This window comes from Momordica charantia, assembly GCF_013281855.1.
Source record: "Momordica charantia cultivar OHB3-1 chromosome 11 unlocalized genomic scaffold, Mcharantia_2.0 BLBB01000011.1, whole genome shotgun sequence".
NCBI lineage: Eukaryota > Viridiplantae > Streptophyta > Magnoliopsida > Cucurbitales > Cucurbitaceae > Momordica > Momordica charantia.
In genome coordinates this window covers 5051266-5068845 of record NW_028275159.1, presented here as the reverse complement: position 1 = coordinate 5068845, position 17580 = coordinate 5051266, and the positions used below count along the sequence as shown (strand labels likewise).

The following is a 17580-nucleotide window of genomic DNA, read 5'->3' as shown; positions in this document are numbered from 1 at the left end:
TGAAAATTAATAAATAAATATGAATATTAATGAATGATAAATTTTTACTAATTACCAAGTTTCACGTCATTATTTTAAATAAAAGACAAAATTATATTTGGGACCAACCACAGATTTACACATGTCCTCAAATTAGTTTTGAAATTGACAAATCAAATTATGCAATGAGTTTTTCTTATGATCGTCTCATGAATTGGTTAATTAAATAAGCTCACGTGGATATTGGGCTCAAACCCAGGAAAGTAATGAGAAGAAACTCATATAAAGACCCACAAATACTCAATAAACAGGGGATGTCACATCTCATTTGGGGATTCAGATTCAGAGTCATGTATTCAGAATCGTCTATAAGCATTCAGAGTCAATTAGCAAAGTGTATATAGAGCCGACCAAGAGTTGAAGACCGCCTTAAAGAATCAAAGACTACAAGCCTTCAAGAATCAAATCTTCTATTCTCAAGCTAAAATACAAGCCGAAAAATTTAGTAAAAATGCACAAGTAGGAAAACTTCATCAAAATTGCAAGTCAAAGAACTTCATATCAAACTACATATCCAAAGATTTCAAAGTCTTTAGTACGTTAGAAGTCGAAGACACCAATCTTCTTGTTTCAAGAACAAGCTCATAACGCTCGAATCAAAGTATGCATTCGAGGGAAAGTATCGTTAGAGAGTTACACGACAGAGATTATAATGTTTTATACATAAATACAAATCAAATTAACTTATTTCAAGTTTCTCTTCAAGTAATTTTCTGGCGAACAAATATTTTAGAATAATTAGTTTTAATGTTGGCCTTTAGGGTGCTCTTGAGTCATTTTGACCTTTTTTTTTTTCAGGAAAAAAAAAGAGAAGTAATTGGGGATTTTATTTTAAGGCGAAAAAATGAATTAGAGAAAAGGTAAACAGTGAAAATCCAACAAGGACAAGCGTAATTGCCACCACTGTAATTCTCAAGTGAAAGCTAATGATTAGATACTCTCCTTCTGATTGGCTATTTCTTTAATGGCAATGTTGCTCTTCGAATTTTATTTTATTTAAAAAAAAAAACACATAAAACCAAAATAATAATAAAAAAAAAGAGGAATGAATATGCTCGTTACTTTTTTATTTATCAGGGTAGAAAGATTTGTAAGGAATAAGAACAAAAGTGATAAAAGAAAGGTACAATTTTGCACCATGGGATGTTGACATAACTTTTTGAGGGAAAAGGAAGAGGTCATGATACAAAACACACCACATGTATGAAAAACGAGTCTCTCTATAATTCCACAGTGTAGAATTGTCGACCTTAGACCTAAGTCTACATAATTTTATTTTTAGTTTCACTCGAATACTTTATATTAACGAAGATGTTATTCTTTCTAAATATGTGACTATGTTTGCATCTATAAAACAATAAATACTGGACATTGAACAAACAAATGAAAAAGAAAGGGTGAGAATGTGAGAGGGAAAGATGAGTTGTAATGTAATAGTTGATGCCTTGGGTGGTCTTGTCTTATCGTTGAAAGAAAGAAGTATTCGTTTTTAGGAAAGGTAATGGGAAAGAGTACGTAGGGTAGGCTCTTCCTCCACTTTGGTTTATGGCTTCCCCACCATGTTAAAGTGATGTTTGTCTTCTTGAATCTCATTCCTGTTTTGAGTTGGAGAGAATTAGGAAGATAAATTGGGACCCACATGCAACTTACTCACGTGTGCTCTTCCTATTTATCACATATCATTGGTTTAACTGTTCCACCATCGCTAACTCTAAGTGTAGGTTTCGGTCTTGATGTAACACGACCACCATATAATATTATTAATTCATTTTCAACAAAAAAATTACGAGGATGACTATACTTTGTTTCATTCCAATCCTCTTTGGTATTATAATTAAAGTTCAGTGGAGTCAAATACATGTTGTACAATCTCATCCACCATATATAGTTCACTTTTTGAATATGAAAGTTACTTTTCATTATACTTGTTTTTAAAAAATCGCCTTAAAAGATTTGTTCTTCGTCTCGGGTCCTAAACCTCTTACATGATGCTCCTAGGATATGATCATTTAATGTTGCCAAGGGGCTTGCTTGTAGCTAACTCTCAAACTCCTCTTTGTGTGGTACTATGGTGTTCATATGTCTCTTCAAGTCCATCCACCTCTATTAAAGAATTAGATTGCAACAGTTCTTAATATATAGTATTGACATTTTAAGTAAATTAATTAGTTGCATTGCATCATTGTCGTTTCAAGGAATGTTTTTGCGGAAATAAAATAAGAATAATTATGAAAAAAAGAGTAAGGAATGTTGAGAAAAATGGTGAATTATTTTAAATGGAAAAGAATAATTTCTTAAAGCAAGTACCGATTATACTTATTCTATAAATATTTTTTTTAAAAAAGAATATTATACTTATACTTAGGTTGTTGTGTTTTTTTTTTTCTCTTTTAATATTATTATTATGGGGATGAGAATTCGAAATTACGATCTTTTAATCAAAGATAAATGCTTTAATTACCAATTGAGCTAAGCTCAAATTAGCAGGTTGTAGCGTTGTATTTAGTATTGTATTAGTATTGTATAGTGAAATAAGAGGAATGAAAGGAGAAAAGTGTTTTTATATTTATGGCTCAAACACACCATATGAGAGGGGGAGTGATGCCAATATAATCTTGGAGTTTTTCCTTTTTCCCCCAAAAACAATAATAATATAGGAGAAAAAGGAATGAAGAAAAAGAAAAAGGAAGCAGGGATATGTTATGCTACAAAATATATATTAAAAAAAGAAAGAAAGAAAGAAAAAGGCATTAGAATGCTTTATTCTTTGTGGGCTAAGTTAATGGAGAGACAAAATAAAGATGCCCAAATCAATCAAAAGTTTCCATCTGATTAAGCTTTTTGGTTCAAAGTGGGAGTGGGGGCTTGATTGGAATTTGGAATCATGCCCTCAATTATATTAACTCAGAATCAGGAACCCACTTGGATATATGCAATGCCATCCTATACGAAAAACCAACCACTTTCCCTTTTTCTCCCATCATATTCAATTTCATTTAGTAAATATGTAAATCTTAATAACACATTTTTTAACCTCTTAAAATAAACCAAATAAAAAAAATAAGTAGGAGAAAGCACCACTACTATCACTCTCATCCAAACTCACAAATTCCCAAAAACACCCAACTCATTTTTCTTTCATATTTCCTCTTTGTTTTTAAATTAGATACTCGTTACATTTTAGTTCAATATGCTTGCCAGTTAAGAATACTAATAATCACATTAAAAGAACTTAACAAGGAAGGAAGTTATAAGGAAAGAAAAAAGATAGAGAGATAATATCTACAAGAATAAGAAAAAGAAAGGAAGAGAGACCATGTTGTGTTGATTACTGATTGGTCTTGTAAAAGTTGGCAAATCATATATGTATCTATATATTTAAAAATTAAAGATGCTATACCATTGATCTGAAGATGTGGCAGGGAGATTAGTTAGTTGCATTTGGTGGTCGTGTTGCAGTGAGAAATAGAATCGAATTTGCAAGGGTGAGCCTCAATGAGAAGCTGAACCGCCTCCTTCATGGTGGGTCGAAGGGCTGGATTCTTGTAGGTGCACCGAATGGCAATCCTTAGAACTTGAATCATCTCGTCCTTGAATGACCCTGAAACTCTCTTGTCCAAAACTTCCATGGCTCCTTCCTTTGTGTCCACTTTGTTCGACACCCAATATATAATGTTCTTGTTCTCCCCAAACTCCGCCTCCACTGGTTTCTTCCCCGTTATTAGCTCCATTAGCACGATTCCAAAGCTGTACACGTCGCATTTTGTCGTTGCTTTCGACGAATACGCGTATTCTGTTTTGTCACACCCACAAAAATACATTATATATTATGCTTAGAAAGAAAAAGTGTTTCACTTTGAAAGTTAAATATGGTTGTTGCTAAGCTTACATAACATGTGATACTCAATGAGATGATGAAAAAAAGTTTGTACGAGAAATTAGGTAGTTGAAAAGAGAGAATTCATATATTACTCTTTTAGATGACTTAATTAAATTTATGTAGGACGAAGTCAATAAATATATGATCTATCACATATAACATAATACTTAGATACTTATCAGTAAATAGGTATCTTCATACTTATCTCCGTTAAAAAATTTACAACTATTTATTCTAGCTTATCTCTTCCTTTGTATATTCATCTCTTTTAACCGTCACATTTTTATGGTTACCTACTCACTAGTAAACACCTAAGTTTCAGCTTATACTATATAATATATATGCACTAATGGACTTATCGGTTAACACCTATCTTGTGTTGACTACCATTCAATCGTTGACAACTAACCTAGAGAAATTCAAAAATAGATTTTTTTTTTTTTAATAATGAACTGTCAATTTTTTTTATAAAGTTCAATATGGAATGAACTAGGACTAAATTGAGAAAAGAGGAAGAATTTTAGAAGAGTTACCGGGGGCGAGATAGCCGTAAGTGCCAGCAATGACGGTGGTGGCGGAGTCCTTGCCGGCTCTGGCTTGCAAAACCTTAGCAATACCGAAGTCCGCAACTTTAGGGTGATAATTGACATCCAGCAGAATATTAGTGGTCTTAATGTCCCTATGGATTATAGAAGGCAACAGATCGTGGTGCAGATAAGCCAATCCCTGCGCTATTCCCAGCGCTATCTGGTGCCGCGTCGGCCACTCCAAATGGACCCAGCCCTTGTGCAGCGCGTCCCACAAGTTCCCATTTGGCATGTACTCATAAACCAACAGGCTGCACTCTACGCTCGAGAAGTAGCAGTACAGCTTCACTATGTTCTTGTGCCTTATGCTCCCCAGCGTCTCCACTTCCGTCTTCAGCTCCTTGTCCACCAGATGCAGCTGCTCCTGATCCGACGCCGTATCCTTCCCCTTCCGGCTCCACAGCTTTTTCACCGCTACCATTTCCCCGCTTCTTAGTTCTATTTTGTACACCATCCCCGACCCGCCGCGGCCCACTATGTTCTTGTCCACCATCGATTCGATTATCTCTCTTGGGTCGAAGCTAATTCGGTGGAAGCTCTTCACGTCGTACGAGAAGAACGATGTCGACAGCGTCTCCTCCTGTTCCATTTCTGCTTTTTCTCTGCTCAATCGCCGTCTTAGATACAGGGCAGCTCCGATCAGGATTATGAATGCCGATACTCCGATTGCCCAGATGGAATTCAATCGCTTTCGATTGTAATTCTGCGAACAGATGGGGAATTTCTGGTCCGATGAGTCCAAGTAGACCGAAACGCACAGTCCCGGGTTGCCGGAGAAGCTTTCCACTAACCCACCTTTGATCAGAGACAGAGGAATTGGGCCGGAGAGTTGATTGTTCGAGAAATTTATGGAATTCGGCAACAATTCGCAGAGACTTTCTGGGATTTTCCCCGTCAATCGATTGTCGGAGAGATCAAGGACGTTGAGAGATTTAAGCTCAGAAAGCGAACTGGGTATTGAAGAATTCAGACGATTTCCTTGCAAAAGGAGCAAATTAAGCCGATTCAGATTCCCAATTTCCGAGGGGATCGGACCAGATAAGAGATTGTTGCTGAAATCGATTTTAACCAAATTGGTCGCCCCAGAAATTTCCGGCGGCAACACGCCGGAAATCTTATTACCCTGCATGAACAATTCCGACAGATTCCTGGCTTTAACGAAAGAATTCGGAATTTCCCCACTCAAATTATTATTCCCGAAATCAATAATCGAAACGTGGGGAAGCCCCAAGAGCCCCGCCGGCACCGCACCTTCCAAACGATTCGAACTGACCCGGAACCGTAAAAGGGACTGGCATTTCCCGTACGACGGTGGGATCTCACCGGAAAATTTATTCTCCAACACCAGAAAATACATCAATTTACCTCCTCCGCAGACATCTGTCGGCAACGGACCGTAGAAGTTGTTTTCCGACAAGTCGAGAACGACCATGGGGGACAGCTGCCCCAAATTTCCCGGAACTTGTCCCGTCATGTAATTGTCGTAAAGGGATAACATGGTGAGAGTTGTTGAATTGGAAATCACAGCAGGAATCTCCCCAGTGAGGCAGTTGTTGTAAAGCTGCAGAACTTCGAGTTTAGGAAGACGACAAATCGACTCTGGAAGTTTTCCAGTCAACCGGTTGACCGACATGTCCAAGTCCACGAGCTCTGTTAAATTCCCGATCTCCTCTGGAATTTCCCCGATTAATAAATTGTAATAAAGCTCCAACTGCCTCAAATTCTTCAGCAGTGCGATTTCCTTGGGGATCCGTCCGACGAGGAAATTGCCGCTCAATTCGAGGTCAACGAGCGCCGTCATGTTCCCAATCGCCGCTGGAATCCGACCCTCCAGCATACAAGTCGTCAGCACCATGGATTTCAGCTTCGTCAGGCCGGAGATATTCTCCGGCAACTGCCACAGGTTCAAATTATTGTCCTCGTTGAAATTCAGCTTCTCGAGATTTGTCAGACTGAAGACCGACAACGGGAAGTCGCCGGTGAAGTTGTTGTACGACATGTCGAGAATCCGCAGCGTTCTCATGGGCGAGAAATCCGGAAGCGTGCCAGTGAGGTGCAGAGAACTCATATCGAGCTCTTCCAAAACAGAGCAGTTCGTTACGCCACGTGGAAAGGTTCCACGTAAGCCACTCCGCCCCAGACGGAGAACCCGCAACGCCGGCAAATAAGAACACACATCCGCCGGAAACCTGCCGGAGACCGGCCGGCCGGAGAGATCGATCCCGACCACAAACCCCTTCTCGTTACAGCCGACGCCGGTGAAACTACAGAACGAATTCCCGCCGGAAAAGTCCCAATCAGACGGCAGCGAATTTCCGATCACGGCCTTTTGCATGAGAGAGAAAAACAGAGACTGATCACTGGCGATGGCCTGAGAAATCAAGGAGAGAAGCAAGAAGAAGTACAAGAAAAGGGCCATAGTTAATTATATCTATAAATCTATATATATAAATATTTATCAGAGAGAGGGAGATTGATCAGATTTTGAAGTGGGTTTTTGGTGTTGCAGGGGAGGAGACGAAGCAGAGGAGAAGTTTATAAATGGGGGTGATTGATAGGATCATTGGGGTGCAAGAGTAACAAGAATGAACAAAAAAAAAAACAAAACAAAACAAAAAACAAAGACAAAGGGGCGCTTCTTAACTGTGACTCTAAAGAGAGAGAGCGAGAGGGTATATGTTGTAATACTAATGTAATGTGTATATTTTTGGCTTTGGCTTTGCATAAAGAGGCTTTACATTTATACGCCATTCCACTAACTAATGTTTGAAGGAATAATTTCAATCCCTTCGTGTATAAATTGATTCTCTATATCAAGGGACTAAAAGTGTTTCCTGCGACCCATTTAATCATCGTTCGTTCTATCGATTGAGTTACTTATCATTTGATTCTTTTGATAGGTATTTATTTTAAAAATATGTATCTTTGATCTCTTTTCGTTATAAATTCATTTCTCTTGATTGTTAAAAACTTAAACGCGAACTATATAAGATTTCTTGTTAAAGATCTTACATTGAAAAGAAAATGGATTTTATAATAGTACATGAGTTACTCGTCAATTGGTTTTGAAAATATTAATATGGTATCAGAGTCTAAAACGTTCTAACGAGCAACCGGTCCAAAAATAGGATCCATCCAATCAAGATCGATGAGTTAAAATAACTACGATTTTGAAATACACGTTAAAGATCTCATATTAGTATCTCTTGCCGTGGAATACATTGCGGAAGAATTGCATTAATTTATACCATCATAATCCTCTTGAAATGATAGCGGTCCATTAAGATTGAATATGTAATTTTTTAGGGTGAATTTGTTAATTTGATTTATTATTTCTTTTTTGTGAGTGAACCAATTGAAGATTTAAGTGAGGAATCTTGGCTCCAGATTGCCTATTCAAGTACAGTGTTAGATCCACCAAATTGACAGTTGACACACGCACACGCAGTACGCACCAAAACGGAAATAATAATAATAATAATTTACTTTAAAGATCATGAAATCCTTCTTTATGCCCTTTGCGGTCATTTTCACTGAAGTTTCAACTTTACAGCCGATTAAAAAAAAAAAAAATTCCACCACGTTTATAGTTTTTACACTATAATTCTCAAACTTTACATGTTAACAAAAAAAAAAAAAAAAAGACTTATTTTTCCTCTAAACTTTCTAATATTGAGCTTTCCTAATAAAATCCTAAAAGATAAATTCTAAATGTCAAAACGAACATAACTTAACGATCATTGACACTTAAACTAAGATATTATGAGTTTATTAAAAATAAATTAAACTTTTTGGTACGCAAAATTAAAAATGTAAAACAAAACAATCAATAGAGTTGTTGAATTATAAATTTCTCCTCCAACCTTAAAGTTGCGTTAGGCATTTGGATTTAAAAAAAATGTCTAATAAATTTTTAAGCTGTCTAATATTTTACTGGTTTTATTAGATACTTTTTAAAGTCTAAATATCTATTAAAGTCAAAAGTTTAAATTTCAAAGATTTGCTAGACATGTTTTAAAAATTTAACAATTTGATTTTTTTTTTAATAAAAAAGTTGAAAAGTTGTTTTAAAATCTTGTATTTTTCTCATGCCCATTATTGAATTTAGAATTTGTGAAACTATTTTGAAAATTGGGATCATATTCTAGATGAGGAACTTTGCTCCTCCATTAAAGGAGTAGCTCTTTTGTAAAGGAGGTAGCTTGTCTTTCTCTCTAAAATGGTTAGCGGAAAGTTTTTGGGGAGAGACCAGTATGCCATCTTATAGATTTATGGTAGAATGAAGAAAAATCATAAAATTTTTGGCTATTAATTTAATTTAAATTAAATTATATATTTTTCATGAAGAAAATAGGGAGATGAGTGTCCATCTCAACATAATTCAATTGGCTCCCATAAAAAATGGCGAGTTTATAAAATTACATAAATTAGATTATAGAATGAGTAGATATTTTTAGATGTAGAATAAAAATTCCAATGTTCTTCGCGATGGTTTGTGAAAACATACGGTGATTTTTAGTCCTAATTTATTCATTAATTATTTTTTTCATTCAGTAGAATTTATCATGTTTATAATTCTTTAATTATACTATATTATTTATTATAAAATCACCTGTGCGAAAAATAACAAAATTACTCATGTCTTCACAGAGGAAGCAAAGGCAGGAACGACAAAAGGCCCCACCAGCACTGAACTAAAATTAATGCACTATAATTCTTAATTGATTGGTTTTATCTATTTTAATACAAAGATAAAACAAGAATAAGATGCTTGTTGATATGATAATTCTTCTTTAACTCTCAAATAAACTTCTTTTCTTTTCACTAATAAACGTTAATTGAAAAAAGAAAAAAAAAAGAATATGGTATCGTATTTGAATGAGATAAAATGCAAACTAACTAAAATGAGAGGAACAATGCAATCACATTTCAATTATACCAAAAGTTAAAAGAAATAGATATTTCAATTGGGTGTACATATAGTATTTATAGAAAGTAATAATAATTGTATCTCTAGGGGAAAAAGAGTGAGATATCCCACTAGAGGAGTAGAAGCATACATTTTAGTTAGTCATAAATTGCCACTCATTATTTTGAAATGGGATGAAACTATATATTTGGAATAAATTACAAATTAATGTGTCCCTAAATTGAAATCGAAAGACCAAAAAATGACAAATTCAAATAACACCGGTGCATAAGCCGTTTGATCGAAGTAGTTTAGTCAAATTAGATCCGTCATAGACTAAGATCGAGATTGAACGATACTAAATCTGAAACCACCAAGAAGAATTGGAACTATGACTCAAATAGAGTTGAAGTCCAAAAACTAAATTCAAAGTCACGAAGATTTGCAGCTCTTCACGTAAAAGGAAGAAATAACTGAGTGGGACGGAGTGGAAGATATCCACACCTATCCAAATGCCAAATATTTTTCTAGTGTATACTCATTTTAGCACTTTGCATTAAATTAGAAACGATGATTACCCACTAAATGTTATTTTTACTATAATATTTTAATTGTGGTGATGTAGAAAGAAATAAAATAAAAAGGGGTGTCCACGTAGGCAAAAGTGGGACCTACAAAAGAATCTGGGGTTGGGTTGGAGTTGGAGTTGTCCATGAAATGCAAAGCAAAAGATGCCCACTCCTAAAAAGCCTAAAAAGTGAGCTTCCATTTTGGAATCTCATTTTTTTAGCTACCACCCAATTCTCTCAAATTCTGTTTTTTTTTTTCTTAATTAATTTTCAATTTCCACTGCTTTCTTTCCTATTTCTACTTGCCTATTTTTCATTGGATGGTATTTAAATATTTTATATTTCGGGGTTGGAAATCACTATTTTCTCCAAGAACTAATACACAGGGTTTCTATTTTCTAGAAATGTTCTTATCCTCATGAGTTGGTTTTCTTTCTTTATTTTTTCTTTTAAATTTATTATTGTACTTTATTTTTCGTGCTAGCTACCTATGATTGAAATAGTGGTCATTTTATGGGTACATCGGCCTCTATTTTTACTTTTTCTAAATAAAATTTTTAGACTTTGTATCTTGTTCATTTTTAGAATGACTTTAAAAAAATGATTTCATTTTCTATTTTTAAAAATTAAGCTTAAAACCACTATTTTTATGTATGCGTTCCTTTGCGTTGTTATATAGTTTTTATAAACATTTTTAAAATTTGAGTCAAATTTCAAAATAAAAAAAGAAATTCTCTCTTTTCTAATAATTTGTCTAAGAATTTAAATATGTTTTCAAGAGGTGAGAAACTTACTAATGAAATTATACAAAAACCAGCCTAATTTTTCAAAACAAAAAATTAAAAATGAAATGGTTATCCAATATTACCTTAGTGTTTTTGTTTCTGAAATTTGGTTAAAAATAAAATAATAAATTTGTGAGTAAATGGATACTTTTAAAAATATAAAAAATAAGACTTGTTTATACATATAATATACTATGAAATTAAGACTTAAAAATAGGCAAATTCGAGTATTTAGGCTAAGGTTTTAGGGGAGTATTGTCCTTGTAATTATGGACCGAGGCTAAAGCCATTATGTGTTCTTTCATTTTCTATACAAAATATATATATATATATATATATATATATATATATATAATATCATATAACAATATCACAAATTTAAAATGATGTGAACGTTTGTAAGTTGCACAAGAGCGAGAGAATTTGGTTACTCAAAAAAAAAAAAAAGAGAGAATTTGAAATTCTAATTTTTTTTTATAGAGGTAAAGTGATAGTTGTTAAAATACACTTGATGAGACCTTATTTAACGAATCCCTATGCTCTGTTAAAATAGTTAATGAATTAAGGTGTGCAGTTTGACATGTTTTTAATAGATTTAAATACTAATTTTAGTCCCTACACTTTAGCTTTTAATTTATTTTGATCCACGTTTGTTTTAGTCTCATACTTTTTGATTTCTATGTGTACAAGATGACAATTGTTGATCCTTTTATTAGTAAAATACTTACAAACATATAAAATCACGTGACGAAGTCAATGGTCAAACTTAACTATTCCTAATCAATACACCAATTCTACATATACACGAATATATATGTGACTCGACATACGTTGCAAATTGAGTTCTAGTATTATAGAAGAGTAATGAATACTCTTTCTATTCCTGTATGTCACATCAACATCATATTAAAATGACGTGGAGTTCACCAACATTAAAAAATTATTTATAATAATAAAATTATAATGTAAATAAATGGAGCATGACACTTGGTTGGGTGCAGTATAGTAGAATATTATTATTTTTCTTTATCCGAATAATAGTTTTGTGAAGGGAAGAGAGTTAGAGTGAGAGTGGACAAGTGGAGGGTGGATGCGGCGACTGCAAGGCCGCGTCTCAGCGCATTATATAAAGTAAAGCAGCAGACATTATTCCAATTATTCTTAATTGGTTAATTTGTTAATATCTTATATTTTGTTTCTGCAACTAAATATCAATATATGATACATTCTTTCCTAAAGTCAAATTCTTTCCCTTTGTTCCTTTTTTCTTCCCCTAAAAAATAATCCTTTAGGATAAGAGGTTCGCATCATCATTATATTTACCATTGATGGATTTGGCCACCTCTCCTTTCATACATTATTAGGAACTCCTTATTTATGCATTTATTTTAAAAATAATTGGATGTCTTTGTAGTTTCCATTTATGCTTATATTAATACTCTATCTTATAAAACCAAAAAAAAAAAAAAAAGAACAGAAAAAAAAGAGGGGAAAAAAGGGTCTGAGGTCTATTGGTATAATCTTTCCTATCGAGATAATTTCATAACTTTTTTTATTAACGGACCAATCATTAAGCAATTAATTACATGGCGAAATAGAACTAGATCGTAACTATAACTTCTAACTAAGTTTAAAAGCAAAACTATACATGCTTAAGTTTAAAGTGATGATATTGATCACAAAATAGTGAAGATTTGTAGATATATACATGCACTTATGTTCTCACCAGATAGTTTTGAAGTCATGCCTCAAATATTGACGTGTAGATAAAATACTTGGAGTCACGAGGCGATGTAATGTTGTAGTCAAATTCTTGAATACTAAACAAGAATAGTTACTTAGTCGTTTTAGCAATTTGGTGTATAGAATAGTACACCAGATAGACGAAGTACAAGATTGATACAAAAGTGTGAAAAGATATAATTAACAACAATTATCTCACCCAATGTGATCAAGCAGTTGAGTTTTACAGATAGATCACAATTTGTTTTGGAAAAGAAAATAGTAAATAGTGAACAAATGAACAACTCTACCAAAGAAAATTTTGGTGGAAATTTATGAAAGAGAAGGATCGTTAGTTTATTTTACTACTATGGATATATAAATATTTATTTATCAATCTGAGTATAGCTCAAGCGTATAAGATATCTATTATTATTCTTCGGATTGATGGTTCAATATTTTCATCCCCAAATTTGTTGAACTCAAAAAATAAAAATGAACATTAAGGTTAATTAAAGAATATTTATTTAGTTATTATTCTTATAAAAAATGAACTTTGTCATTGGAAATTAGTCAGGCCGCGAACTTCGACGGAAATTACCCAAGTGGCGTTTTGGACCCATAATATAGTATCAATTAAATCACGGCCGATAAATTGAAATGGGCTGGATACAATATGGGCCGATTAATTCACTCGTTACAGGTTCTGGTTGGATTGGGCCAACTTTTTTTTTTTTCACTTATACGTCCTCTGGTTTAAGGCCCCAGAATATTCCGTTTTCTGTTTTAAAAAGCAATATTTGTTTCCTCATAATTCTTTTTAGTATTTCTTCACCATTTAAAATATATATATATATATATATGTGGATTTGTAGTTAAATATTCAGAAATAGGAACTACATTTTCTTTTTTCAGTTTTCAAATCTTTTAGTTAGATTTTGAAAATTTTAAAATAAAATAGGTAACAAAACAAACAAATAAATGAGTGAAAATAGTATTTATAAATTTAATTTTAAAAATTGAAAATCAAATAAACGAAATGGTTACTGATTAGAATGACATGATAATTTTTTTTAAGTGTAACATGTGTGGAGATCAAGTTATGCTCGTTTTGACGAGTGAAACCATAACATTATGAAAATTTATGAGAGAGAAAACACACGAATATATTTTAGAACGAAAACATTTATATTTAATGAAACGTAGAGCCCGTACAGGCATGGTTTTGTTTGGGTGTGAGGAAAGGTTGTGGTGGGTACAAATTAAGCCCAAACTTGCTCTTCTTACACGTTCTGCACATGCTTCTTTTTCCCTCCTTTTTTTTTAATATAATATTTGCAAGTGGGAGAAACTCACGTTTTTTTATGGCTGTAAATATCAAAATCTGTTGAATTATGTTCAAGTTGGCTCAGATGCCTCTTTCTCCTACTTTTATACCATTATATATGTTACAACAATTTCCCTGTATTACAAACTATTGGTTTGTTTGGTAATGTTTGCATGCATTTTTCGTCTCTCGTCTCTCGTTTTTCTATTTTGTTTTTTTAGCTTTTATTTTATATTTTTAATAAATAAAAATAATAATGCATTTGATAATTATTTATCTTTTCTTTCTTTTATTAAATAAGAAGAAAGAAGCGTGCTCGGTAATAAATTTTTGTTTCTTGTTCTAAGAAATTCTAAATTATAAAAAAAATCATTGTTTTTTTCTTATTTCTAAAATTTCTATCTAATTTAGAAATGTTTTTTTTAAATACGCTTAATCTATCATTTTTTTCATTTATGTAGTTAATTTTTGTGAAAACTGATTAAAAATATAAATGCAAACATTCATCTCACATGAATAAAAGGGTTCAACCACAATATTAGCCTCTCAATTCATATTTTCTATATTACCATAAATTAATTATATTTTATATTGTCAAAATGAACATAGTTCAATGATAATTGACATATATCTCCAACCAAAAGGTTACGAGTTTGATTCCTCATACTCACATGTTGAACTTTAAAAAAAAAAATTATACATTACATTGAAGTACACAATTTAATCTCTCAACTTTAGTATTGTGCCTAATAGTTTTTTAAACTTTGAAAAGTGAATTTATAGGTCTCACTCACTCATTATTTTTAAAAAACTCACACATCTATTAGACACAAAATTTAGAACCTTAACCTTTTAAATTTGTGTCTAATAGATCCAGGAATTTTTAAAAAAATGTCTAATTAATTTGAGATCTAAAAAAGAAGAAAGATGCTTTAACCAGCTAAGCTCATGTTGGCAATTCAACTTCAGATATACACATATTTCTTTTTAATACAACATATAAGGTAGAAATTCGAACTTACAAACCTTTAATTAGAGATATTGTCGTAACCAATTAAGTTAATAGCGATTCAGCTTCTGAATATTGATGGAGCATAGGATAGGGATACATTGACCTTGTTGGACATGAATTCGTGGGTTCCATTTGGGTAAAGGTATTTTTCCTCATTTAATGAAAATGAAACAAACCCTTTCTAAACCAATAACAAATAACATTTCCAAATTAGGACACACATATAATTGCCTATTCAATGACATAAAATTCTGACACCAATAAGTTTATTCCCTCGTGGAATGTTTATTTTTAATTTTTGGTGTTTATGAATAAGTATTATATAGTAATTATTAATAAAATTTTGATAATTTTTTAATATTTTAAAATTTGGAAAAATATTTAGTTTCCTTCATTTTTCTGTCCTATTTTTGAAAATTGTTACTGCCTATTGCATTTGAATTTTGGACCAGCTTGTGTCGGCAACAGTGAACGATGATCTGCAACTCACTTCGTTTTTCCTTTTTTCCATCTTCTGTTTCCACGTCATCTTTACTTTTCAATTTCTTTTTTTTTTTAGTAAAACATGTTTGGGGTGGATTAACCTCTTGATTATCATGAAACTATGCTTGTTTGGACTGTTTTTTTTTTTTTTTTTTTGTTCTTGAGGCTTAGAACAACATTAGCTGAAGTTGCATAAAATAAGTTTTGATGGGACCTTCCTTTAATTCGAAGTTACCTGATTTTCATTCAATTATTTAATTTTGGAAATTAGAAAATAGAGATAGTTTGATTGGGATCGTCTACATCAATATTTAATGATTTTGACAACTGAACTATTCTTCTTAAACCCCCATTTTTTATTTGACAACGAGAAGCTCGATTTTATCAAATCTAGAGAGATACTATGAGTCCACCTAGTCGACACCCTCTCACCTGACCAAACCACTAAAAAATCGAGATTCGTTGATGTGAATGCATGCTTTCTTGGAACTAATTGAAACGCTTTTTCTTCCGGGGAGGCAAAGTCATCCCTACAATCATACAAGATGTTAGAATAACAGGTAAGGAACCAATAGCTGCCTTGAAAGAAAAAGAAAATCATTTGATCTTGGTTTGAAAGCCATTGTCTAGAGGGTGGAGTGATCTCAAAGAGTTTTCAATTTTCACATTTCAAACGTCGAGCTCTCATGAATCGAATTTTAGTACAACGGGGAAAAAAAGCTTCGAGCTTTCCTCGCCAGTGGCTACAAATGTCTAAAATTTTCAAATTTTACACTTTTCATGTAGGATTTTTTTATAATATCGATTTTACACTTATTTATTATATTTACTTTTATTATAGTTATTTTTTTTTTTTGGAAATTTAAAAGATTTGAATCATATCCCTTTAATTATTGTGAGCTCCATACAAAATTTCAACACTAACTTGATTCACCCATTAAAAAAAGATTTATTCTCATGATTTACCATTATTATTAATGGTATCCAATTTCATCTCTTTTCATGTGTAAATTCCCATCTGTTTTTGGAAGCCACCCCGGACGCATTTCAGATTTGATTCAACAGGTTCCTCTCCGCTCGAGTACTTTTTCCCCATATATCCCAATATATCTCTATACACAAAAAGATAAAGAGAGCAAGACAACCATTATAAGATATATCCCTATATATCCCTACACATACACATAAAAAGGGAAATGCACAAATTTATTATGGTGCTTTGTATGCTAAGATCAAACTCACTATATTCCCATATAACCCTATATATACAACTATTGGATACTACTTGGGTATGGAATGAACATCAGGATATATTGGAATATATACAAAAAAAAAAAGTACAAGAAAATGGTTTAACAGTACAAAAAAACAAGGTTTTCAACCTTAGGAAATATTAGGATATATTGCAATGCAAACTTTTCGATCGGGATAAATGGAGACGACCTGCTTCAGCGACGGAGAAAAACGGAAGTGGGGACTGGAGACGAAGGAGCGGATATAAACGGACAACTCTGCGACGGATGCGAAGCCTCTGAGACAGACGAAGCAGACGAATGGAGGAGCAGACGAAATCGAGGTGATCATCGGAGAAGGCGCAAGCAGTTGGAAGAATAATCCCGACAAACGGAGAAGAAGACACGAACCATCACTATTTTCGAATTTGGGGAATTTGGAGATATTTTTTCAGGTTTTCAAATTTGACAGATTTGGGGATATTTTTTGATTTTTTGGTATTTTAGCAAATCTTTTGGAAAGAATGATTGGGATTCAAAATATAACCTTCCAAATGAATTCTGGAATTTAAAAATCAATTAATATTAATGTGTATATACAAAATGATAGTTTTGTAATTTAGGTGATCGATACCATAGTTTGTTTCATAACAAAAGTGTAAATTCCATATATTCCATCCTTTTACGATCCATCCCTTATACTTTTATCTCAAATGCTCTACCTATCAAATGGTAAAAATCAGATGTCATTAATCCTCGTGTCTCCTACAATCAATTGTAAAAATTAGTCTCAAATCACGTTTCAAAAAATCCTTAAAAACTAACATAAAAACTTGGATTAAGCATCTATTTTGAAATGGTCTGAATCTAAAACAAAGACCCAACTTGTCAAAAATAATTAAAAATTAACTCATATTGGCTTATTCTTAACTCAAACTTTTGGTCAGCTTGTTTGAAATATTTTTTGAACACATTTATAGCGTTGCAGATACTTGCCAAAATAGATATTTTAAAAGTTTTAAATCTTACTTGAAA

The 17580-nt window shown here is 32.8% G+C and overlaps 1 protein-coding gene across 2 annotated transcripts; it reads right to left on the bottom strand.

Annotated features, from left to right (window-relative positions):
- Positions 1-1922: 1922 nt before the first annotated feature.
- On the bottom strand, positions 1923-7266 carry LOC111007074 (receptor protein-tyrosine kinase CEPR1). Of its 2 annotated transcripts, XM_022279375.2 has the most exons (3): positions 4453-7266; positions 3440-3832; positions 1923-2142 (listed from the first exon to the last, which is right to left on the bottom strand). In XM_022279375.2, the coding sequence occupies exons 1-2, from the start codon at positions 6923-6925 to the stop codon at positions 3471-3473; spliced, it is 2835 nt and encodes a 944-aa protein (XP_022135067.2). In that variant the 5' UTR covers positions 6926-7266; the 3' UTR covers positions 1923-2142; positions 3440-3470. The 2 variants fall into 2 exon arrangements, with proteins under 2 accessions (XP_022135067.2, XP_022134984.2); XM_022279292.2 differs by lacking the exon at positions 1923-2142 and having other exon boundaries at positions 3288-3832; positions 4453-7265.
- Between the last annotated feature and the right edge of the window lie 10314 nt (positions 7267-17580).

Bases quoted from the DNA above. Each gene is read 5' to 3' on its own strand.
- LOC111007074 (XM_022279375.2), bottom strand. From the start codon at position 6,925: ATGGCCCTTTTCTTGTACTTCTTCTTGCTTCTCTCCTTGATTTCTCAG. The intron at 3,833-4,452 runs GTAACTCTTCTA...GTGACAAAACAG, and splicing joins TTACGGCTATCTCGCCCCCG to AATACGCGTATTCGTCGAAA.